General features: G+C 41.1%; 1 protein-coding gene across 1 annotated transcript; it reads right to left on the bottom strand.

Moving 5' to 3' along the window:
* Positions 1 to 18,702: 18,702 nt before the first annotated feature.
* Positions 18,703 to 22,030, bottom strand: LOC142310430 (uncharacterized). The gene is made up of 4 exons (XM_075347959.1): positions 21,920 to 22,030; positions 21,368 to 21,449; positions 20,685 to 20,923; positions 18,703 to 20,292 (listed from the first exon to the last, which is right to left on the bottom strand). The coding sequence occupies exons 1-4, from the start codon at positions 21,938 to 21,940 to the stop codon at positions 19,906 to 19,908; spliced, it is 729 nt and encodes a 242-aa protein (XP_075204074.1). The 5' UTR covers positions 21,941 to 22,030; the 3' UTR covers positions 18,703 to 19,905.
* Positions 22,031 to 26,702: the final 4,672 nt, after the last annotated feature.

Here is a 26,702-nt window from a genome sequence, read left to right as displayed (position 1 = left end):
TTCTGATCCCCGAACCACTCCCACCACCCCCCCTTGCTGAGTATCATAAACTCTCCCAGATCTCCACTCAAGCAGTTTGTGTGGGTAGGCAAAGGATTCAAAGAGCTAAGTGTGATTACAAACTGTTTCAGATTTCCTCTTACTGCAATATTACTGTGGGGGGAGGGGCAGATCTGTGAAAAGAGAGCTGCCAGTGCAGATATGTTTGCAATAACACAGACTATAGCTCTGTTACGCTGTATACATCTTCCACTACACTGCCTACCGTGAGCGAAGATCTAGAAGTGATTTTAATTACTTTAAGCTCTACAGTGTTCCCCCTTCCCTCATACTGACTGCAGTGAGAGGAGATCTGGAAGTATTTGTAATCACACTTAGTTGTGATTTATACTACACAGTAGTTGCAGTGATCAGTTCATGTCTTTTTCTTTTTCTCCGGCATAACGACTCCCTGCTTATGATTTATCAGCGTTGTGAAGGTGTCAAAGTGCACACCCCTGAAGAATTGAAGAATCTCTGGTAACGCTCACTTATCATAAATTATAATCTAAACTGTACAAGCTAATATCTAAGACAAGAAACAAAAACTATGGTTTACTTAGCTATACAGCAAGTATTCCATGATGTGTCCAGTTAAACATGCTAAAACTGTTCAAAGACCCTCTATATTGACTTCACTGTGCCTACTGCATTGAGTCTCCGACACAGCCTTTGGCTCCTTTTTCCTTTTTCCACAATTATATTCAACTGTATCTCCATACTTAGGATACTTATACAGTTGACATCAATATGCTGGGTAGGGCGAAGCTGCGTGGTATGGCATGCAACTGTTTCCAGCCCTTTGGAGGTCTGTGGGTCAGATAGGAACAGTTAAAGGGCTTGATGTGTCTGCATGCCGCAGATTGCACTGGTCTGATATATACTTTTCAGCGCAGATTATAATTTCAAGGAATGATGAAAATTGATATATACTATTATTATAGCACTGTTTATTCCATGGCGCTTTACTGATGAAAAGGGGTATACATAATAAAAAGAACACTAATCATGAAGAATACAAGGCACAGACTGGATCAGGAGGAGAGAGGTCCCTGCCTGCAAGGGGTCAGAGTTCACAGGTGATGGGATGGGAAAGGGTACAGACTAAAAACACCCCTGGAGCACTAAGCAAAGGGGAATATGACTTTGGGAGGAGGGGGGAAATAATTAAATCCTATAGTTTTGTTGTACAGCTGAGTAGACTTTAAAGGGAGTCTGTCACCCCTTTGACCGTTTTAGTCCCTGTGCGTACACTGCATTCTTGCTGCAGATTTGCTGCGGCTTTGGGTGCAGAAATGGTGCAATTTGTGTTCTTAAACTTCATGCAGTCCTTCCCCTGCAAAGTCAATGAGAAATCCAAAATGCTGTGCACACGTTGCTTCTTTTCTGCAGCAAAAAGAAGCAGCATGTGACTTCTTTTCTGCAGGTTCCTGCGTTTTTCCCTGTGTTTTGCGATTGGTAATGTTAAAAAAACGCAGGCAAAAATGCACCAAAACGCATGCGTTTTTTGGGTACGTTTTTCTGCCAGAGGGTGTGTTTTTCTATGGAGAAACAAATCTGCGGTGTGCGCACGTAGCTTTAAACTGTTACTATGGGCATACAGGTAAGGCTAAGTTCACACTTCCGTTGTTTTGCATCAGTCACATGCGTCGCTTGACGCATGTGACTGATGCGCTGTACAACGGATGACAACGGATGACAAAGAACAGAATTCTTTGTCGCATTCCGTTGTGTGTGGGGGGCGGAGTTCAGGGGGCGGAGTTCGGGGTGGGTGGAGCCGAGCGGGGCCGTGGCACTGAGGACATCAGTGCCGCGGGGACTGCAGGACAAGTGAGTGTGAGTGTGAGTGTAAGTGTGAGAGTGTGTGTATATATACATGCTGAGTGCGGGAGGGGGCGGAGCCGAGCGGTGAAGTGTCGGGCTCCGTGCACAGCCAGGGTAAATATCGGCTAAAAGCAAAGCACTTTTTGCTTGGTTACCCGATATTTATCTTGGTTACCAGCATACACCGCTTAGCACTGGCTCCCTGCACCCGTAACCAGTGTAAATACCGGGTAACTAACCAAAGCGCGTTGCTTAGCTAACCCGATGTTTACCCTGGTTACCTGTGCTGGGAGCCAGAAAGCGCATGTGCAGCGAAATCCAACGGATTCCACTGCACAAAAAACGTATATATATACACGCGGTTACATCATGGGGTGACGCGATGCTGTGAACTGAGCTGAACTCAGGACGTCCCTTTCCAAAGTCGGTCACACACTATTGTGTGACCCACTGCTATGAACTGGGGTAACCTTATAAGGTTATCGCAGTTCATTGCCATGGTTCTCACACACCACAGTGTATGAGGCTATAATGACTGCTCTCCGAGCCAATGAAGAATGTTCTGTTCTTCATTAGCTTGGACAATGGGTCTTGGAACGTTGTGGGACCTCCTTTTATTGTATTATGGCGGACCTTGATTAGGGATTTTTGCAATCAAATTGGTGACTTGAGGGTGTCTTTTTTCTTTATTTATTTAATAATTTTGTCTTTTCAGGTGGAGGAGAGAAAAATTCTAATGAAGATCGGAGGCACGGCTTTCTTCCGGGCAGCAAACGCCCAGTAGCCTGGCAGAGCTCATCAGTGTAACACGATATAAGGTAATATTTCTGCAACAAGGCTTCTGCTATGAGGCAAACAGGTAAGGCTGGAGTCACATTAGCGTATGGCATCCGATGCGAGATCAACGGATGCGATATGCTAATGACCCTCGGCTCAGGCTCTGCTGCGATCGGGTCCAGCTGCGAAGGAGAGGGCAGCCGCTGCAGAGTCGAGGGAGGGGTTAATCTCCCTATCTCCTCCATTGTCAGCCTGTGCGTATATCGCACTGCACTTGGATAACATCCGAGAGCAGTCCGATGTTTTTCTCGCACCCATACACTTGAATGGATGCGAGTGATACAGCTCTCGCAGACAATGGCAGCATGCTGTGATTTTTTTTCCTCAGTCTGATTACGGCTGAGGAAAAACACGCAGATCTGAGCTGCAGCATTGTCTAAAGGCCACTTTCCACACAGAGATAAATCTTCGGCAGATCTGTGGTTGCAGTGAAATTGTGGACAATCAGTGGCAGGTTTGTGACTGTGTACAAATGGAACAATATGTCCATGATTTCACTACAACCACAGATCTGCCAAAGATTTATCTCCGTGTGTAAAGTGGCCTTAAGGCTACTTTCACACTTCCGTCTTTTTACATCAGTCACAATCCGTTTTGTGACTGATGCGACTGATCCGGATGCGATGGATCTTGTGAAAAAAACAGATCCGTTGTAGAATTATTTCTATTTAAAAACTATATGAATCCATGAGAGAGAGAGAGAGAGAGAGATAGAGAGACTGTTTTACGACATCTGAGCATGCTCTGTTTAAAAAGAATCCGTTGCTGGATTCCGTCATAGGACTGATGCTGCGCCTATAGGCTTCCATTCTAAAAGACAACAGACGGCGATGGATCCAGCGCCATCCATTTTTTCAACGGTGACAAAAACGTTTATCTGGACGTCGCTTCCGCCGGCCGCAAACAGATTTTGCAACGGATCCGTCATACGATGGATGCAACGTCAGGCCATCCTTCGCAATCCAAGTCCAGTAATACAAGTCAATGAGAAACTGTCCAAAACCATATAGGGAGATTCTGCTGAACACATGATGTAAGCCTCCAATATAGACAAGACTCATATATATATATATGTATACATACATGTGTGTGAAAGTATAATTTTATATATATATATATATCTATATATATATATATATATAGATATATATATATATACATATATATACACACACACACACTCACACACACACAGTACAGACCAAAAGTTTGAACTCACCTTCTCATTTCTAGAACAACTGTTAAGAGGAGACTTTGTGCAGCAGGCCTTCATGGTAAAATAGCTGCTAGGAAACCACTGCTAAGGACAGGCAACAAGCAGAAGAGACTTGTTTGAGCTAAAGAACACAAGGAATGGACATTAGACCAGTGGAAATTTGTGCTTTGGTCTGATGAGTCCAAGTTTGAAATCTTTGGATCCAACCACCGTGTCTTTGTAGAAAAGGTGAACGGATGGACTCTACATGCCTGGTTCCCACTGTGAAGCATGGAGGAGGAGGTGTGATGGTGTGGGGGTGCTTTGCTGGTGACACTGTTGGGGATTTATTCAAAATTGAAGGCAAACTGAACCAGCATGGCTACCACAGCATCTTGCAGTGACATGCTATTCCATCCGGTTTGCGTTTAGTTGGATCATCATTTATTTTTCAACAGGACAATGACCCCTAACACACCTCCAGGCTGTGTAAGGGCTATTTGACTGAGAAGGAGAGTGATGGGGTGCTACGCCAGATGACATGTCACCAGACCTGAACCCAATTGAGATGGTTTGGGGTGAGCTGGATAGCAGAGTGAAGGCAAAAAGGCCAACAAGATGTCCTAAGCATCTCTGGGAACTCCTTCAAGACTGTTGGAAGACCATTTCTGGTGACTACCTCTTGAAGCTCATCAAGAGAATGGCAAGAGTGTGAAAAGCAGTAATCAAAGCAAAAGGTGGCTACTTTGAAGGACCTAGAATATAAGCCATATTTTCAGTTGTTTCACACTTTTTTAAGTATTTCATTCCACCTTTTACTTCATAGTTTTGATGCCTTCAATGTGAATCTACAATTTTTAGAGGAGTCATGAAAATAAAGAAAACTCTGAATCAGGTGTGTCCAAACGTTTGGTCTGTACTGTATATACACACACACACATATATATATATATATATATATATATATATATATACACTCAATGCAGACTCAAAATATTAATTATTCTATAAATCCTGTTATCAGTAAGTTCTGCCATCTATAGAACTATTATCTGGATGAATTATACATTATAAATTATTTGATAAATGTTAACTTTTTACAATCCCCCTGTGGAGGGAAAATTTACATGAAATCCTCCAAGTAAATTAATACAGCATTAAGATAACAGATCTTCTTTCCTCCTTTGGCAATAGTGGATTAATGTCAATGATGATAATAATAAAAATTATCAATTTCACATTATTCATGTTGTATGTTCAACAATATAATAATGTAGATTCATCTTATGGTAGGCCATGACTGATAATCATATAAAATACATAATTATACTTTCCTAAATCTAAAAAGATGCAAAACAGATCCGGTCATCATCCGATGTAATCTGCCATGGTGTCTTCTTATTATCTGATGTCATCTGGCATGGTGTCCTCTTATCAACTGATGTTTGTTAATTATTTCCAGTATAAACACAGTCCTTTGAAATAGATTATTTGATAAAATATGACTGGTTATTGATTTGATACAGTCCATTATTGCATTTATCATTGTTAGAGCCATAAACTTTATTCTTTATTGCAAAGTCCATATATTTAATCCAAGTCCATAGTCAAATGTTGATAAAACACAAAGTTCATAATTGTAGAATAATAGCATAGGCTTTTGTTATCTGTGCAATGTGAAATGTACATTAGTCACCTTCGATCCTCTGCGCTGCCTGTTGTCATTCCTGGAACAGGTAATGGGATGTCTTTGGTCAGCATGACAGGGGTTAACTTTAACACTATCCCTGCTCTCCTTGTAACATTTGTTGTTAAGTCTTAAAGCACAGAACATGTCAGGGTTGCAGTTTCCTGATAATGCCATATCTTAAAGTTTTGGAAATGATAAAAAAAACAGAGACTTTATAACAACATTGTCCATCTTGGCATAAAGATCATCATCCATAGCTGCAGTCCTGAGGCTGTAAAGGCCCCGTTACACGCTACGATTTATCTGACGATATGTCATCGGGGTCACGGTTTTCGTAACGCACGTCCGTCATCGTTAGCGTTAGCGTGTAACACCTACGAGCGACTCCTAACGATCGTAAAAATAGCGAAAATCGTTAATCATTGACACGTCGTTCATTTTAAAAATTTTGTTCGTCGTTTCGAACGCAGCAGACATATTGCTACGTTTGACACCCTGCCAACGACAAACAACATCGTTAGTGTGTCCGTCATCAGCGACACGGGCGTGTCGTTATGAACAATGCTTCACGCCTCATCCGCTCTGATTGGTGTCACGCCAGGGTATATGCTATGGACAATTATACGCCTCTGTTGTTGCCAGAATCTTTGGGAGGAATGCTGTGTGACGGTGTCCACACAACCAACTTGGTCAAACAATATATCGCTGAACGATGTTGCACCGTTTGTGAGATGGGTACGTGTGACCGCTACAAAACGACCTATGAGCAATCTCAGCAAATCGTAGCAACGATCTTGGCGTGTCACATCGCTAACGAGATCGCTAGTGATATTGTTGTGTGTAAAGCGGCCTTAAGTGTATTGTAATTGACACAGTCTTATTTGGGATGTTACCTTTTGGACTTTTCGATATCAGCTTTAGAAACTTTTTGTAGAAACACTTGGACTTTAAAAAAAGTAAAAGTCTTTTATCTTTCTGTAATCTTGATTGAAGACTTCATTCCCTAATCTAGATATCAAATATGATAATGGTACTATCACTAATAAATGTCACAGTGTATCATAACTCTAATACTGTAATACCAAGTCATTATTATTATTATTATTATTATTGTAAAAGTATTAATATAATTGATACTTAGAATGATGAAATAATACTGAATAATGGTACATACCATAGTGTTTTCATGTAATAACATTTTTACGTCATTGGTGTAATTACTTTCCAACCCATAGGTGGCAATGTGTTTGAATAACCAAAATGTAATACTGTGGAAGAAAGAGGGGATGGCACCACCTGTAAGTGGGATCTACTAGGTACAAGGGCACAGTGTATTGAGAGAAGAAAAAAGCGTACCTAATTAAGCGGGATCACCACATCTCATATAAAAAAACACAGATTTTATTTGGTGATGCAAAAAACCACACATGACATAGAATACAAAAATTACACAATTGGACACTTCTAAAAGCAATTAAAAACATGGATACAAAACATGTAACCCACATGATGAGAAAATAGTATGTCTACACATAATAACAACAATCCTACACACGAGTCCTAAATATCCCTGTGGTTATGCCATGTACTCAACCCAAAGCTGATAAAGATATGGGGATCTGCTATGACTTTAGGAACAGATTTTAGCTGACCAGCCTAATAAAACACTCATATGGTCCCAACTGATAGGGGGGCCTGATAACATGGACCATGCAGCTGGCCACAACTCACAAAAAAAAAATATATATATTTTTGAAAGCACCAGGAAACCTAATAGGAACCTGGAAAATTCCATTTGGCCAGAAAATCACAGCCTAAAGTCAAGTCCTGCAATCCTCCATGGGGAAAGGGGGCAAACATGTGAAGATCCAGGGCAGGACAGGTGAAAATGGTGGACCAGGAGTGGGTTAAAGCCCCACGCGTATCGCCACTGTTCTTGAGAAAGCCACCGAACAGTCCCCATGGAGGATCGCAGGACTTGCCTTTAGGCTGGGATTTTCTGGCCAAAAGGAATTTTCCAGGTTCCTATTATATTAGGTTTCCTGGTGCTTCCAAAATTTTTTTTTGTTTTGTCAGTTGCGGCCAGCTGCATGGTCCATGTTATCAGGCCCCCCTATCAGTTGGTACCATATGCGTATTTTATTAGGCTGGTCTGCTAAAATCTGTTCCTACAGTCATAGCAGATCCCCATATCTTTATTAGTTTTGGGTTGTATTCATGGCATAACCACAGGGCTATTTAGGACTCGTGTGTAGGATTGTTGTTATTATGTGTGGACATACTATTTTCTCATCATGTGGGTTACATGTTTTTAATTAGTTTTAGAGGTGTCCAATTGTGTCATTTTTGTATCTAAGTCATGTGAGGTTTTTTGCATCACTAAATAAAATCTGTGGGTTTTTTTGATATGAGATGTGGTGATCCCGCTTAATTAGGTACGCTTTTTTCTTCTCTCAATACAAAATGTAATACTAAATATGAAAGCCAACAGTGTGGCTCCTTTAGTTAGATCATTTGTAAAATGATAAACCAAAGGGGTAATAATGAGTCAATAAAACAAACTTTAAGAAAGACTAGACGATTCCATTAAAACACAATATTATTCATTATAAAGTATTATAATTTATTACAAATATATTTGATGTGGAAAGGTAAAACTAGATGTACCTTGGTCTTTTCCATCTTTATTACTCTAATTTAATTTATTTGATCTGTTTATTATTTATTAAATAACTTACTATATAAGAAAATGTGTAACTATAACCAATATTTCATCCTTATTGCGTTAACATTCTAATGTAAGAATAATGTATTACTAGAAAGCAAATTAATGAATATATCGATGAATGAAGTGTTATCTTCCAAAAATTGGACCTTTTCCTTTTAATGCGATTAACTTGAACATAATCATATTTAATAAAGTAATATTCTTATATTAGATATTACTTAACTAAATAATGAAGTGTTTTCTCAATTGAGATATTAAAACTGAGAAGGAAATATAAAAATTGTAGATTTGTAAATTTTGATTAAAAAATCAAATATTGAATAAAAAAAAAATAATGAAAATAAAAATAGGAATAAAAATTAAAAATGAAAATCGGAATAAAAATAAAGGATAAAGGTCAGGATAAAAAAATAAGGCCTTTTCTGTATATAACATTTATGTCCTTAATAAACACATAACTTTAATATTACCAATATTCAATATTCTTTAATATTACCAATATTATATATATATATATATATATATATATATGTATATATATATATATATATATATATATATATATATATATATATATATATAATATTTCCATACCTGGCATATCATCAAATCATAAAAATAACTAAGTCATGTAGTTTTTGCAGATAATACTCTTCTTTAGTATATAAATGCATTGTGATTACCATACTTCAATTTATTATTCCCAATTTTTATTTTTTGTACTTGATTAATAAAATAATGTGAAGACGTGTATTAATGATACATAAATATGTAATTAAGACCAAAAACTTTTTTTTTTCCTTTTAATATCATGAAATATGATGTTATGGAAAAAAAATCATATATCAAGATTAAATTAAAATATAATTGATGTTGTAAATCTTCAGGATAAAACTTTACATTACTTTTATATCTGAGAAGAAAATGTTTACCAATCTGTGTGTGTATCAGTAAAAAAAAAATAACAAACTGTATAGAAATAAAGACATTAGAAATAATTATTCTGGAAAGTGAGTTTTCGTAGTAAACCTTTGATGTGGCTTTTACCAATCTATAATTTGATTAAATCCTGACACACATCATTACTAAAGGAATATGTACCGTATTTTTCGGACTATAAGACGCACCGGACTATAAGACGCACCCTGGTTTTAGAGGAGGAAAATAGGAAAATAAAACTTTAAGCAAAAAAATGTGGTCATGACACACTGTTATGGGGCGAGGATCTGCTGCTGACACTGTTATGGGGGTAATGTCCCCAAATTCGCTACTAAGGTACCCCATCCTGGTAATGATCCTCCTGCCTTGTATATGATCCTGCTATAAACCCCCATCCTGCTCATATACCAGCATCCTGCTCTTATTCCCTCATCCTGTTCATATACCCCATCCTATTGATATACCCCCGATCCATCCTATTGATATTTCCCCCATCCATCCTGCTCATATACTCCCATCCTGCTCATATACTCCCATCCTGTTCATATACTCCCATCCTGCTCATATACTCCCATCCTGTTCATATACCCCCATCCTGTTCATATACCCCCATCCTGTTCATATACCCCCATCCTGTTCATATACCCCCATCCTGCTCATATACCCCCATCCTGTTCATATACCCCCATCCTGTTCATATACCCCCCATCCATCCTGCTCATATACTCCCATCCTGCTATATGCCCCCATCGTGTTCATATACTCCCATCGTGTTCATATACCCCCATCCTGTTCATATACTCCCATCCTGTTCATATACCCCCATCCTGTTCATATACCCCCATCCTGTTCATATACCCCCCATCCATCCTGCTCATATACTCCCATCTTGCTATATGCCCCCATCCTGCTCATATGCCCCCATCCTGCTCATATACCCCCATCCTGCTCATATACCCCCATCCTGCTCATATACTCCCATCCTGCTCATATACTCCCATCCTGTTCATATACCCCCATCCTGTTCATATACCCCCATCCTGTTCATATACCCCCATCCATCCTGCTCATATACTCCCATCCTGCTATATGCCCCCATCGTGCTCTTATACCATCCTGGTATATGGCATGTATCCTATAACACAGAGAAAAAAAAATAAACGTTTATACTCACCTTTTCCTCACTCCCTGCAGCACCGATCATCTTCCTCTCAGCGGCAATGACCTGTGTGTGTGTGGAGCCGTTCCCCTGCATCACGCGATGTCTTCCTGTCTATGCCGATCAGCTGATCAGCACAGATCAGCTGACCGGCACAGACAGGAAGACGGCTCCACACACGGGGACGGGTGAGTGTACTGATTCACTGCACCCCGCGCTGATGATGACGCGCGGGGAGCAGTGAATACAGCCGCACATGATCACTCCAGGCTGTAATTGCCAGGGGTGATCATGCGGACTGGCTCTTTACTATGCGCGCGTCCCAGCTCATCCTCCCGCCCACCTGTCAGTGCCGGCTTCAGCGCTGAGAGATGGGCGGGAGGATGGGCGTGCATATGTAATGAGCGGGCCCATGTGGTCACGGCAGGCGCTGCTGCTGCCTGCTCGTGCCGCCGATGACCCGCTCCACCGCAGCACCCTCGTTCCCGGCCGCAGCCCTGTAGTCAGACCATAAGACGCACCCCCAACTTTCCCCCAACATTTGGGGAAAAAAAAGTGCGTCTTATGGTCCGAAAAATACGGTATATGAATAAGATATATTCTGAATAAATTCCTTCATTATTAATACTTATGTACGTTAAACGTATTTCATTTTAAGTTATATATACAGTACAGACCAAAAGTTTGGACACCCCTTCTCATTCAAAGAGTTTTCTTTATTTTCAGGACTCTGAAAATTGTAGATTCACATTGAAGGCATCAAAACTATGAATTAACACATGTGGAATTAAATACTTAACAAAAAAGTGTAAAACAACTGAAAATATGTCTTATATTCTAGGTTTTTCAAAATAGACACATTTTGCTTGGATTACTGCTTTGCACACTCTTGGCATTCTCTTGATGAGCTTCAAGAGGTAGTCACCGGAAATGGTCTTCCAACAGTCTTGAAGGAGTTCCCAGAGATGCTTAGCACGTGTTGGCCCTTTTGCCTTCATTCTGCGGTCCAGCTCACCCCAAACCATCTTGATTGGGTTCAGGTCTGGTGACTGTGGAGGCCAGGTCATCTGGCGTAGCCCCCCATCACTCTCCTTCTTAGTCAAATTGCCCTTTCACAGCCTGGAGTCAAATAACACTAGAAAGAAATATGTATTCATATATCTAAAAAAATTGTTAAAAACTGATGACCCTCCTCGATTGATACCTGAGAAGATAATAAATTAGCATGCTTTCGTAATTAGCCTTTCACAACATAAAGATATATTTTACCTGTTCGAAGGAAAGAATACATTTATAAAGAAAGAATTAATATGTCATCAATCTGCTTTACTGAGAAATTCTGAGAAAAATAAAAAGAATAAAATTATCATATTTATGTGAAAAATGTAACACTTAAAATAAGTTATACTTATTCCGTATTATTAAATTTAAAATATTATTCATATACAGAGATCAAATTTATTAATTTATAAAATTAAACTATAATTTCTTTAACTAGATGAAAATATAACTTTGATTATACTGTCACTAATTTTAAGGATACAATATACTATATAGATAAATGTGTAGAAAGTATGTAATACATAGATACACTGTATATGAATAATTATGAATATCAAATACAATAACCATATTTATTTCAGAAATCCCCTTTACCCAACTGAAGACCAAACCTCATTTTTTCTTCAAAGATTCGATCTACTATGGCCATTTTCAAACTGTCGGAATTTCTGAAAATATTTTGTAACGCAGCTATTTTCTTTATGGGAGACAGAATGTCTCTCACAGGACACACCACCTGTCTATGTCTGTCAGATCCTGTGACAATTCTCTCCTTCATTGGAGACAAGGGAACAGAGATTTTTTTTCCTGTGAAAAAGGATTTTTAGATAATTGAAGCGGATTGTATAATTTGTAATTAACATGCAATTTCCTACGAATTTCATACATTTTGTCACAAGAATATTTTGATCTGGGAGACGATGTTGGTTTTTCATAAAATTTCACCTTTTTTGGTTTTACGGCATTAATTAATTTGTGTTTTGAGTTTGGTGATTCCTAACAAAATCAATACATTTTGTGCATTCAAATAAGGACTTTTTCTGCAATGCAATAGTGCATGTTTTAGCATTCATAAATTTGCATTTTTTGATGAATGTATGAATCATAGATTCTGGTCTCACAATCGTGGTCACCGAGCCTATATAAACGTTCAAAAACAGACATAAATGAGAATGTACCTTCATTCTGTCCAATTTGCAATTCCTTCAGCATCTCATAATTTGGACTATGTTCATTTTCTTTCACAAAAAATCAGATTCCTCAGCCTATTGATATCATTATCATGTGGACACTCACAGGTCTCATTTTCAGAAGACCTTTTTAATGCTAGCTGTCTAGAAAATTGTTCTGGCAACCATAGATGGAATATCTTAGTTTTCTCAATATTGGTTAAATTGAACTTTTCAACAAAACTTTCAAATATTTCTGAATTTCTGCACACATGTATCTTGTGATCATATGCAGAAATTAGTTTTCAGAAATCCAATAGATTCTTTCTGAGTTTAATTTCTAGCTTAGCCTGTTCAATTTTTAGAAACTGATCGCCATCCTCTCTGACTCTTCTCTGCACGTGTCCTTCTATGACTCCTCCCCCTTCAGGCTCCTCTATGTAATTTCCTCCCTCTCCACTATCTTTTTCTGCGTCATTTCCGGTATCCTCAAGGTCACCATCAACGGATGCCACATGTCTGCAGCCATCTTGTGGGTGATCCTCATTAGAAGCAGTACCGATTTTTACAGAATCTTTAAAATTCTCTAACACTGACTTGTGGAATTCCTGGACTAGATGCAATATATTTCTGAGCTTCTCTTTCTCTTTGTTAAAAGATATCTTAGAATCTACTTGTGTGTTTGCAAGTTCACATTCTGCATATCAGTCATATGAAAAAGTTTGGGCACCCCTATTAATGTTAACCTTTTTTCTTTATAACAATTTGGGTTTTTGCAACAGCTATTTCAGTTTCATACATCTAATAACTGATGGACTGAGTAATATTTCTGGATTGAAATGAGGTTTATTGTACTAACAGAAAATGTGCAATCTGCATTTAAAACTAAATTTGACAGGTGCATAAGTATGGGCACTCTTATCAATTTCTTGTTTTGAACACTCCTAACTAATTTTTACTGACTTACTGAAGCACTAAATTGGTTTTGTAACCTCATTGAGCTTTGAACTTCATAGGCAGGTGTATCCAATCATGAGAAAAGATATTTAAGGTGGCCACTTGCAAGTAGTTCTCCTATTTGAATCTCCTATGAAGAGTGGCATCATGGGCTCCTCAAAACAACTCTCAAATGATCAGAAAAGAAAGATTATTCAACATAGTTGTTCAGGGGAAGGATACAAAAAGTTGTCTCAGAGATTTAAACTGTCACCTTCCACTGTGAGGAACACAGTAAGGAAATGGAAGAACACAGGTACAGTTCTTGTTAAGCCCAGAAGTGGCAGGTCAAGAAAAATATCAGAAAGGCAGAGAAGTCGAATGGTGAGAACAGTCAAGGACAATCCACAGACCACCTCGAAAGACCTGCAGCATCATCTTGCTGCAGATGGTGTCAATGTGCGTCGGTCAACAATACAGCGCACGTTGCACAAGGAGAAGCTGTATGGTAGAGTGATGCGAAAGAAGCCGTTTCTGCAAGCATGCCACAAACAGAGTCGCCTGAGGTATGCAAAAGCACATTTGGACAAGCCAGTTACATTTTGGAAGAAAGTCCCGTGGACTGATGAAACAAAGATTGAGTTGTTTGGTCATACAAAAAGGCGCTATGCATGGAGGCCAAAAACATGGCATTCCAAGAAAAGCACTTGCTACCCACAGTAAAATTTGGTGGAGCTTCCATCATGCTTTGGGACTGTGTGGCCAATGCCAGCACCGGGAATCTTGTTAAAGTTGAGGGTCGCATGGATTCAACTCAGTATCAGCAGATTCTTGACAAAAATGTGCAAGAATCAGTGACGAAGTTGAAGTTACGCAGGGGATGGATATTTCAGCAAGACAATGATCCAAAACACCGCTCCAAATCTACTCAGGCATTCATGCAGAGGAACAATTACAATGTTCTGGAATGGCCATTCAAGTCCCCAGATCTGAATATCATTGAACATCTGTGGGATGATTTGAAGCATGCTGTTCATGCTCGGCGACCATCAAACTTAACTGAACTGGAATTGTTTTGTAAACAGGAATGGTCAAATATACCTTCATCCAGGATCCAGGAACTCATTAAAAGCTACAGGAAGGGACTAGAGGCTGTGATTTTTGCAAAAGGAGGATCTACAAAATATTAATGTCACTTTTATGTTAAGGTGCCCATACTTATGTACCTGTCAAATTTAGTTTAAATGCGGATTGCACATTTTCTGTTAGTACAATAAACCTCATTTCAATCCAGAAATATTACTCAGTCCATCAGTTATTAGATGTATGAAACTGAAATAGCTGTTGCAAAAAGCCAAATTGTTATAAAGAAAAAAGGTTAACATTAATAGGGGTGCCCAAACTTTTTCATATGACTGTACAGAGGTGGCCAAAAGTATTGGCACCCCTGCAAACCTGTCAGATAATACTCATTTTCTTCTTGAAAATGATTGCAATCACAAATTCTCTGGTATTATCTTCATTGATTTTGCTTGCAATGAAAAAACACAAAAGAGAATGAAACAAAAATCAAATCATTGATCATTTCACACAAAACTCCAAAAATGGGCCCGACAAAAGTATTGCACCCTTACCCTAATACTTGGTTGCACAACCTTTACCCAAAATAACTGCGAACAACCGCTTCCGGTAACCATCAATGACTTTCTTACAATGCTCTGCTGGAATTTTAGACCATTCTTCTTTGGCAAACTGCTCCAGGTCCCTGAGATCTGAAGGGTGCCTTCTCCAAACTGCCATTTTGAGATCTCTCCACAGGTGTTCTATGGGATTCAGGTCTGGACTCATTGCTGGCCACTTTAGTAGTCTCCAGTGCTTTCTCTCAAACCATTTTCTAGTGCTTTTTGAAGTGTGTTTTGGGTTATTGTCCTGCTGGAAGACCCATGACCTCTGAGGAAGACCCAGCTTTCTCACACTGGACCCTCCATTATGCTGCAAAATTTGTTGGTAGTCTTCATACTTCATAATGCCATGCACACGGTCAAGCAGTCCAGTGCCAGAGGCAGCAAAGCAACCCCAAAATATCAGGGAACCTCCACCATGTTTGACTGTAGGGACCGTGTTCTTTTCTTTGAATGCCTCTTTTTTTTTTCCCTGTAAACTCTATGTTGATGGCTTTTCCCAAAAAGCTCTACTTTTGTCTCATCTGACCAGAGAACATTCTTCCAAAACGTTTTAGGCTTTCTCAGGTAAGTTTTGGCAAACTCCAGCCTGGCTTTTTTATGTATCGGGGTAAGAAGTGGGGTCTTCCTGGGTATCCTACCATACAGTTCCTTTTCATTAAGACGCTGACGGATAGTACAGTGTTGTGAATGTTAGTTATGTTTTGGCTGCTGGGAGGCTCCCTCTAGTGGCCGGGAATGGTTTGGACTTGGACCAGGTGTGTTGTGCAGTGGGTGTTTCCTTTGCTAACTCTCTGCTTATTTAAATCCTGGTCTGATTGCAGGCTGTTGCCGGATGTCAGTTGTTCTTTGTATCTCCAGCCTGCTTAATCCTGCTCTACACCACATCTTCCCCAGATAAGTGCTTGCTCTTTATTTATTGTCTGGTTCTTTTGTTTATCTGGGTTTGTCATTTGCTGTGGTTGGTTTCAGGTTATTTGCTTGCAGGGATTTTCCCCCTTTGTGGATTGTTGGGGAACTCCCTGCAGTTCTGTGTGGAGTATAGCTCCTTTGGGTCCATGTGTTTGTGGCTTGTTGACTTTGTTATGATTCTTGTTTTCTGTTCATTGGTATGACAAGGGCTCCTGGTATAGGACGGAGTTCAGATCGTGCTATCTGAGGGCCTTTTTGTACTATCAGGAAGTTGGTATTTTGCAGGGTTTTTCTCTGGCCACCATCAGTCCCTTTCCTGTCCTTTCCTATTTCAGTCAGCGGGGGCCTCACCTTTTGCTAATCCTGTCATCTACCTGTGTATTGTGTTTTTCCTATATCACCGTAGTCTTTGAATGTGGGGGGCTAGCTATTCTTGTCTATTTTCTGAGGCAGAGAGTTATTCATCTTTCCTACCTTTAGGATAGTTAGTTCTCCGGCTGGGTTCACGGTGCACAGGATGTTAGTTCACCCCTCGGCTACTTCTAGTTGTGATGGTTAGTAAGGGGATGGCGGCCAGATTAGTTGCCAATGCTCTTGTCACCTTTTGCCAATGATTTGTGGTGGTCTTCCATGGTTCCGGATCATAACAGTACAGGTTGACACTGTTGTACCCTCGGACTGCAGGGCAGCTTGAACTTGTTTGGATGTTAGTGGAGGTTCTTTATCCACCATCTGCACAATGTTGCGTTGAAATCTCTCGTCAATTTTTCTTTTCCTTCCACATCTAGGGAGGTTAGCCACAGTGCCATGGGCTTTAAACTTCTTGATGACACTGCGCACCGTAGACACGGGAACTTTCAGGTCTTTGGAGATGGACTTGTAGCCTTTAGATTGCTCATGCTTCCTCACAATTTGGATTTTCAAGTCCTCAGACAGTTCTTTGGTCTTCCTTTTTTTCTCCATGCTCATACACACAAGGACACAGGACAGAGGTCAACTTTAATCCATGTCAACTGGCTGCAAGTGTGATTTAGTTATTGCCAACACCTGTTAGGTGCCACAGGTAAGTTACAGGTGCTGCTAATTACACAAATTAGAGAAGCATCACAAGATTTTTGAAACAGTGCCAATACTTTTGTCCACCTCCTTTTTTATGTTTGGTGTGGAATTATATCCAATTTGGCTTTATGAATTTTTTTTTTCTTTCATTGAAGACAAATTAAATGAAGATAATAATACCAAAGAATTTGTGATTGCAATCATTTTCAAGAAGAAACTGAGTATTATCTGACAGAATTTCAGGGTTGCCAATACTTTTGGCCAGCACTGTAAGCCTAACCATAAATTCGCTAAACTAGACTGATCTAAATGCTTATTTTGTTCAGAAAAATAATTTAAACTCATTATCTTACCTTGGCTTATAACTCTTTTGTGACTTGACTTGCCTTGTTCAGCACTTGTAGTACTTCTTATGGACTGACTTATCCTTTTTCTTCCAAAAATACATCAAAGGATGATCTTCTGTGGCTTTGAGAACTCTTCAAACTTCATTTAAACAAACTCATGCGACTTGAAATCTCATCCATATTTTTAGGTTCTGCGTGATTTTTAACATAAAATTGTCAATTCCTGATACTTTGCAAGAGGTATTAGCATCACTTCTGTATCTGTCCCCCCTTGTGCAAAGTGAAGGAATCAAAAAATGAGAAAAAAAAATCAAGAATAGCTGGCTCACCAAAATGTTAAGAATAAATTTCCTGCATATATTTTTCTTTAAATACGTGATAAGACGTATGAGAAATAGACTTCACAAATGTAAAAATAAATAGATGTATTTGTGACGCCCCTGGACTATCAAGTCATCACAGGGTACTGCACAAGCTGCCCTCCCGTGCATTATTCTGCCTCCTTCTTGGTTCTGGGTTCCTACTTAAGTGGTGTTGCCTCCAACAGCAAATCAAATCCTAGAGATACTCTGCACCACACCCACCAGACACACCAGTGGATGGCTTGAGTGGAATAGAGTCGCCCACCTGGGGAGTCAGGGAGGGGAGGTGAGGAGTGGAGTCAGTGAGGAGTTGAGTCTGAGAGTTGAAGGAGAGAGGTTGGGAAGTAGCCCTCGAGCTGAGAGGAGCTCAGAGGAAGTCTGGAGTGGTGACTCCTGAAGTAACTGCTTAGGTTGCAGACGGCGGTTTGGGCCTAGAGGAGTCGGACCCCCGGTCGCAGGGGATTGTGGTGAGGTGTTCGGACCTATTGAGGAGGATGGCCGGTAGCCTAGCACTAACAAAGAAATGGGGAGGGCACCACCTATAAGGAGTATTTTAACCCCTATAATCGTTGATGGGTTCACCTCAGCACACTTAAGGACAGGTAAAGACAAAGAAAAAGAAGTGTGCATATAAGAGGGAAACACCAATGTATATGAGAAAAATTGTACTTTATTATAAATAGGACACAGGGTCACACAAACATTTAAAAACACTAAAAAGGCAAAAAGCCATAAATCAAACAGTGTCTAAACCCCCGTTAGGGTTAGACTATCCTCCGTTACCCAAGTGGGAAAAAGGGCTAAACAGATGTATATATGCAGGTATAGTAAATTACAAGGGGTGAGCAATAGAGGTATACAGAGCAGAGTCATACCCAAGACAAAGCATATAATGGTACATACAAGGCACATAGGTTAAACATGCAATTTCAATTGGTCATATATAAACCACTATTATACCGCCATACACCTTGTAGAGAGACAATATCCCCCAAAAAAATATAGAGAAAAGACCTGCAGAAATAATGTAAGGCAAAAGCCCTAGTAACCAGCCATAGCCAATTTTACCCAGCAACAGGGGAACGGAGGGTACTGATCCCCACGCGTATCGTCACCAACTAGGATTACTTCATCAGGGGTGGGTTCCCTGTGCCCAGAACAGCGGGTTTAAATACCTGGTGGTCCTGTATATCCGCCATAATGGCGTTTCAAACAGCGCGCTCTCAGAGCACCCGGCGTCCCGGAAATAGCTACTGCGCATGCGCTAAGTCACTTAGAGGTAAGACAATGTATAACGGAGTACCGCGCATGCGCGGGACTCCGAAAAAATGGCGGCCGCCATAAGGAGAGACATATTTTATTTCCCTAAGGATAAGAACGCAAAAGGTGACAAGAATACCAAATATATACATGCCAATATGTGATGGAAGGATAGTAGAGATCCCAGGGAATAGATATAAAAGGAACATATTATCCATTGGATCAGTATATAGAATCGTATAGTTCCTATAGATCTCCATATAGGAACGCACACACATATATGCAAACATAATCCATTAATTCCCAATTGGGGCCTATACACAATATGCCTATAATTAGTGTATACCATCAAAGATTCCCACAGTCAATAAATAATTTTAATCCACTTGTCGGAAAAGACCCATCATGGAGCAAAAAGCATGCCACATGTTGTACAACCTTATATATATAGGACCGTCCATTCACTGAGGGAATCCATAAGAGAAAGCATTCACACATACATATGAATGCCCGCCCATGTTATCAACCAGAACCCATATATACCATATTCCCCTCCTCCCTCCGATCACAGATCAGGGAGAGAGAAGGAAAATAACATGCATACATATACATAGGCACACAGTTAAGCACAAAATTAAGCACAAAATTAGGGAGGGTACAGGTACATAGGATCAGGCAGGAGAGGCCTGGTCCCATATACCAGCCCTACCTCTGTTTATAGAAACCTGTGAACAGTAATTCCTCGTTTAACCCCCCTGGTGCCAAACTATTCAAATTGTGAATCCAGGCAGATTTTCGTCTGAGTAGGTCCAATGTGGGGTTCCCCCCTCTAATGTTAGTTTTAGGACTTTCCAGTCCCAAAATCCTAATACCCGAAGTTCTTCCATTGTGATGCTGCAACAAATGTGCTGCCACTGAAGAGAGAGTCCTGCCTTTCTCAAGGTCTGTTTTGGCCGTGTTTATAGTAGAGATGTGCTGTTGGATTCTTCTCCTCAATTCCTGTCCAGTTTGTCCTACGTATATCTTGGGACAACTGCAAATTAAGCCATAAATTAGGTTCTTTGTCCGGCAATTAAAGTATCCTCTTGGTTTCTGCAAAGAGAAGAACATGTTATAAAAAATGGGATCCTTTGCCAACATCAAAGGGCAAATATTGCAGTCACCACAAGGGAAAGACCCCTCCCAGGAGGAGCCCCCCTCCGTTTTTCTAGATGGTCTAAAAAATGACTGGAGGAAAGTACATCTCTAAGATTTCTGGCCCGTCTAGCAATTATTCGTGGGGTTTCTGCAATGTGTGGAGAGAGAGCCACCTCACTACGTAGAATCCCCCAATTTTTCTTCAATATCCCTCGTAGATCAGACCATTGGTTATTGAAGGTAGTGACCACCCCAATCTCACTATGTGGGATCTTCTCATTTCTTTTGTTGGCCAAGATCTCCTTTCTCCCCTTCATCATTGAGGACTGAAAAGCCCGTGAAATTACCTTCTTAGGGTATCCCCTTGCTTGGAAACGTCTCGTTAGTTCCTGGGATTGTGCATGAAAGTCAACGTCGTTGCTACAATTTCTGCGCAAACGCAAAAATTGGCCTTTCGGGATCCCATTTCGAAGGTGTTGCGGGTGGAAGCTGCTGTAGTGCAGGAAGCTGTTTGTCGAGGTTGGTTTTCTGAATAGGTCTGTGACGATCCTTGATGTTTCCAGGGAGAGTTTTAAGTCCAAGAAATCTACCGTAGTAAGTGACAGGTTTGATGTTAGATAGATATTAAACATATTATTGTTTAGTTCGGAGAAAAACTCCTCCCACTCCTCCCACGAACCCGTCCATAGCATCAAAACATTGTCAAGGTAACGAAACCAGCGAAACACATGTTTGTCAAAGATGGTCATGCTCCTCACTACAGTCTCCTCCCACCAACCCAAATAAATATTGGCATAAGATGGGGCACAGCGTGCCCCCATTGCAGTTCCAGACACTTGCTTATAGAAAATTCTATCAAATACAAAGTAATTCAGGTTAAGGATAAGTGAAAGCAGATTTAAAAGGAATTCATCATGTTCCCTAGTACCCGTACTCCGTCTGGATAGAAAATAGGAGACCGCCCCCATACCCAGGTCATGTGATATGTTAGTGTAGAGCGATTCAATGTCCATAGTGACTAGAATGGTACCTTCGGGAATGTCCAATTCTTCCAGTTGTGAGATTAGATCGACAGAATCTCTGACATATGATTCAAGATGAAGGGCAAAGGGCTGCAAATAGAAATCCAAATAAGAACAAAGCTGTTCAAATATGCTCCCGATCTCGGCCACAATAGGTCTCCCTGGTGGTTTAAGAAGAGACTTGTGTACCTTCGGGAGCATATAGAATGTAGGTACCACAGGGTTTCGCACCGATTTAAAAACATTAGTTGGATCGGAGGGGAGCGGTTGATAAACATTCCTGTTGGACAACTGCCCTTGTGCCTCTTCCAGATACAATTTCACCGGCCATAGAACAATGTTCCCCCCCTTATCCGCCTCCTTTATTACCAGGTCGCCATTCTCCTTCAGATGCCGTAATGCCCTCCTTTCCTCAGTGGAGTTATTATTCTGTTTGTTATTGTCCAGTTTCAAAGACTGGATATCCCTGCATACGGCATCAAAAAAGACCTGAACCACTGGGAACAATGAGAGGCTGGGGGTAGCTTGTGAAGGCAATCTACCCGGGAATTTCTGCTTACCAAGAGGGGCAGTCTGTTCATCCATCAGATCCAACAGGGTTTGGAAAGCCAATCTCTCATCCTGAGGGAGGGTATCAATCAATTGGGGTTTATGGTACAATAGCTTGAAGGTAATCTGTCTACAAAACAAATAAACATCTTTAACAAATGTAAATTTATCTAGAGTGTTCATTGGGGAAAATGACAAACCCCTAGAGAGGACTCTCCTCTTCACCTCATTAAGTTCATAGTCAGAGAGATTAATGATACTCAAATTACCTCCAGCCTCCTGACCTCCATCTATTTCTTCCTCCGGTTGCCCCCTTTGTAATGGGGAGACCATCCCGTTTTCCTTAGGCCACTTCTCAGGTAACGGCCGTTTCCTTCTGCCCCTCCTACATCGCTTTCTTGATCGCTGGATCTCTTATGGATTCCCTCAGTGAATGGACGGTCCTATATATATAAGGTTGTACAACATGTGGCATGCTTTTTGCTCCATGATGGGTCCTTTCCGACAAGTGGATTAAAATTATTTATTGACTGTGGGAATCTTTGATGGTATACACTAATTATAGGCATATTGTGTATAGGCCCCAATTGGGAATTAATGGATTATGTTTACATATATGTGTGTGCGTTCCTATATGGAGATCTATAAGAACTATACGATTCTATATACTGATCCAATGGATAATATGTTCCTTTTATATCTATTCCCTGGGATCTCTACTATCCTTCCATCACATATTGGCATGTATATATTTGGTATTCTTGTCACCTTTTGCGTTCTTATCCTTAGGGAAATAAAATATGTCTCTCCTTATGGCGGCCGCCATTTTTTCGGAGTCCCGCGCATGCGCGGTACTCCGTTATACATTGTCTTACCTCTAAGTGACTTAGCGCATGCGCAGTAGCTATTTCCGGGACGCCGGGTGCTCTGAGAGCGCGCTGTTTGAAACGCCATTATGGCGGATATACAGGACCACCAGGTATTTAAACCCGCTGTTCTGGGCACAGGGAACCCACCCCTGATGAAGTCATCCTAGTTGGTGACGATACGCGTGGGGATCAGTACCCTCCGTTCCCCTGTTGCTGGGTAAAATTGGCTATGGCTGGTTACTAGGACTTTTGCCTTACATTATTTCTGCAGGTCTTTTCTCTATATTTTTTTGGGGGGATATTGTCTCTCTACAAGGTGTATGGCGGTATAATAGTGGTTTATATATGACCAATTGAAATTGCATGTTTAACCTATGTGCCTTGTATGTACCATTATATGCTTTGTCTTGGGTATGACTCTGCTCTGTATACCTCTATTGCTCACCCCTTGTAATTTACTATACCTGCATATATACATCTCTTTAGCCCTTTTTCCCACTTGGGTAACGGAGGATAGTCTAACCCTAACGGGGGTTTAGACACTGTTTGATTTATGGCTTTTTGCCTTTTTAGTGTTTTTAAATGTGTGTGTGACCCTGTGTCCTATTTATAATAAAGTACAATTTTTCTCATATACATTGGTGTTTCCCTCTTATATGCACTCTTCTTTTTCTTTGTCTTTACGGTAGCTTAGCACTATCACCGGTCCGGGACCGAAGGCACAACGGGATACACGGACCCTGGGTTGTGGAGTAGCTTCACGCAACCTGACAATTCACCTGAGGAGAACGGAGCCTTTATGATCCGTTCCCGCCCGCTCCAGAATCGGGGTACTAGCGCAACGAGGGCGATAGGAATTTCCAACACAAAACGGTCCAGAAAATCCCAAGCGTGAGCCCTGAGAGCAAGCTCCCATACTTAGCCATAGTGGGGAGCGGTGCCCGGCTAGTTCCATGCTACCGGGCCATCAAGTTGAAGTCAAAACTAAGTGCCAGGAGGCAGGTCACGGATCACCAGGCAGCACCACTTGGGGACGGGACCCGGACGAGCTCCCCTCAGCGGCAGCGGTACCCAGACACTTGGTTTATCCGGTTGTCAGTGTCTGCTTATGAACTGAGTAAGAGAGTGGCCACTGCATCCCATGGCATTCCCTACACCGAGTCCCGGGGCATCCCCCTACCCGTGGAGGGTTACAACACCTTGCTGCCCCCGCTCCATCACCCGGGGTACTCCCTATGGCAGCGGCGGTACTCCCAATTGCCGCACACCACGGGTGGCGTCACGAACTATAACTCCCCTGTAAATACCCCCCTTCACTCGAGTGGCCGCATGACCCCCGGGTCCGGAGACCCTCGAACCACATCGTACCAGGATCCGAGCAGCTCGGCTGCTTCTACGGGGGCGGCACATATTTTATATTGAGTAAAAATGATTAACAAAAATAGAACAGTTCATTAGTTCAGTTACAGAAATGAAAAATAGTATTCTTCGTTAGCTTACGTGAGGAGTTCAATAATAGTCCATTTCTTTACTAAATCAGTAGGTCTTCATCAATCCTTCCCTGGCCCCTGAATGGCTAGGCCATGGTGATATGCTGTAGGCCTTCCAGCATGTGTTTCCATCGTGGATCTTCCTGCGCATCTGACCTGCTGCAGCTATGACTCTCCGGAGAAAAAGTGACCACCACCCCCAACCCCGAGAAGTGTCATGTTGTGTATATATATATATATATATATATATATATATATATATATATATCCACTGCAGCTGTTCAAAACCATATAGGGAGATTCTGCTGAACACATGATGTAAGAGGAACAAGGGCTGTGTGCAGATACCTGCCATCACTGTCTAATAGTGGCGACAGAGCAGTGTCTGCCATTACTCTGCACTCTATAGGGGAGCTGGCCAGTCACATGTACTAGAGACACTAGTGAGAGGAACAGCCGGGGCGGGGGTGTTATACAGTTAGGTCCAGAAATATTTGGACAGTGACACAAGTTTTGTTATTTTAGCTGTTTACAAAAACATGTTCAGAAATACAATTATATATATAATATGGGCTGAGAGTGCACACTCCCAGCTGCAATATGAGAGTTTTCACATCCAAATCGGAGAAAGGGTTTAGGAATCATAGCTCTGTAATTCATAGCCTCCTCTTTTTCAAGGGACCAAAAGTAATTGGACAAGGGACTCTAAGGGCTGCAATTAACTCTGAAGGCGTCTCCCTTGTTAACCTGTAATCAATGAAGTAGTTAAAAGGTCTGGGGTTGATTACAGGTGTGTGGTTTTGCATTTGGAAGCTGTTGCTGTGACCAGACAACATGCGGTCTAAGGAACTCTCAATTGAGGTGAAGCAGAACATCCTGAGGCTGAAAAAAAAGTAAAAATCCATCAGAGAGATAGCAGACATGCTTGGAGTAGCAAAATCAACAGTCGGGTACATTCTGAGAAAAAAGGAATTGACTGGTGAGCTTGGGAACTCAAAAAGGCCTGGGAGTCCACGGATGACAACAGTGGTGGATGATCGCCGCATACTTTCTTTGGTGAAGAAGAACCCGTTCACAACATCAACTGAAGTCTAGAACACTCTCAGTGAAGTAGGTAGCACATGATCCAAGGCACACCACATCCTCTGTAAGACATGCTGGAGGCAACGTGATGGCATGGGCATGCATGGCTTTCAATGGCACTGGGTCACTTGTGTTTATTGATGACATAACAGCAGACAAGAGTAGCCAAATGAATTCTGAAGTGTACCGGGATATACTTTCAGCCCAGATTCAGCCAAATGCCGCAAAGTTGATCGGACGGCGCTTCATAGTACAGATGGACAATGACCCCATGCATACAGCCAAAGCTACCCAGGAGTTCATGAGTGCAAAAAAGTGGAACATTCTGCAATGGCCAAGTCAATCACCAGATCTTAACCCAATTGAGCATGCATTTCACTTGCTCAAATCCAGACTTAAGACGGAAAGACCCACAAACAAGCAAGACCTGAAGGCTGCGGCTGTAAAGGCCTGGCAAAGCATTAAGAAGGAGGAAACCCAGCGTTTGGTGATGTCCATGGGTTCCAGACTTAAGGCAGTGATTGCCTCCAAAGGATTCGCAAAAAAATATTGAAAATAAAAATATTTTGTTTGGGTTTGGTTTATTTGTCCAATTACTTTTGACCTCCTAAAATGTGGAGTATTTGTAAAGAAATGTGTACAATTCACTTGAATTCTGTTGTAGAGGTTTCATTTCAAATCCAATGTGGTGGCATGCAGAGCCCAACTCGCGAAAATTGTGTCACTGTCCAAATATTTCTGGACCTAACTGTATGTATATGATGGGGCCTGCACTTCATGTCCATGCAGTATATACTAACCCTGCTGTGTGCTGATAATTGACCTCTTTCCAGTTATGTAGCCTGGTTAAAATATATATTTATTTTTTATATATATATATATATATATATATATATATATATATATATATATATATATATATATATAACAAGCCATGGAGAAGAAGACATCATAGTGTGTTATACAACATTCTATCCCTCTCTTTTTTTTTTGCTTGGATCTGCACTCTCCCCATTTGGCACAGGTGATTTTAATCAGCAGGAGACTGCAAGAGGGGTCAGCCTTCTTTTTGCTCCCAGTCCACATATGGGAGCCAGTGGGAGGTGAGTGCACAGCTCCTCTCACTGTGTGCTGGTGCTGTGTGGTGGCTGCTGTTGTGGTGGTTGTGACGGGGTGTACAGCAGAGCAAGGAGAGACAACAGGCCGAGGAACGATCCAACAGGTTTATTCACAAGAACACTGGAACAGCACACGATAAGTCCACGTAAAACAGATTCGGGGGCCCTTCCCGACAATCCTCGGACCGGATTACAAAGCAATCGTCCTTACAGTAGTCCAAAGAGTTCCACACA

This window comes from Anomaloglossus baeobatrachus, chromosome 5 (genome assembly GCF_048569485.1).
Source record: "Anomaloglossus baeobatrachus isolate aAnoBae1 chromosome 5, aAnoBae1.hap1, whole genome shotgun sequence".
Lineage (NCBI taxonomy): Eukaryota > Metazoa > Chordata > Amphibia > Anura > Aromobatidae > Anomaloglossus > Anomaloglossus baeobatrachus.
This window is presented reverse-complemented; position numbering and strand designations above follow the sequence as displayed.

Coding starts and splice junctions, on each gene's coding strand:
- LOC142310430 (XM_075347959.1), bottom strand. CDS start 21,940: ATGAACAGACTGCCCCTCTTG. Junction 21,450..21,919: donor TGAACAGACTGCCCCTCTTG/GTAAGCAGAAAT, acceptor TTCTATTTGCAG/CCCTTTGCCCTTCATCTTGA. Junction 20,924..21,367: donor AGAATTGGACATTCCCGAAG/GTACCATTCTAG, acceptor TTACTACGGTAG/ATTTCTTGGACTTAAAACTC.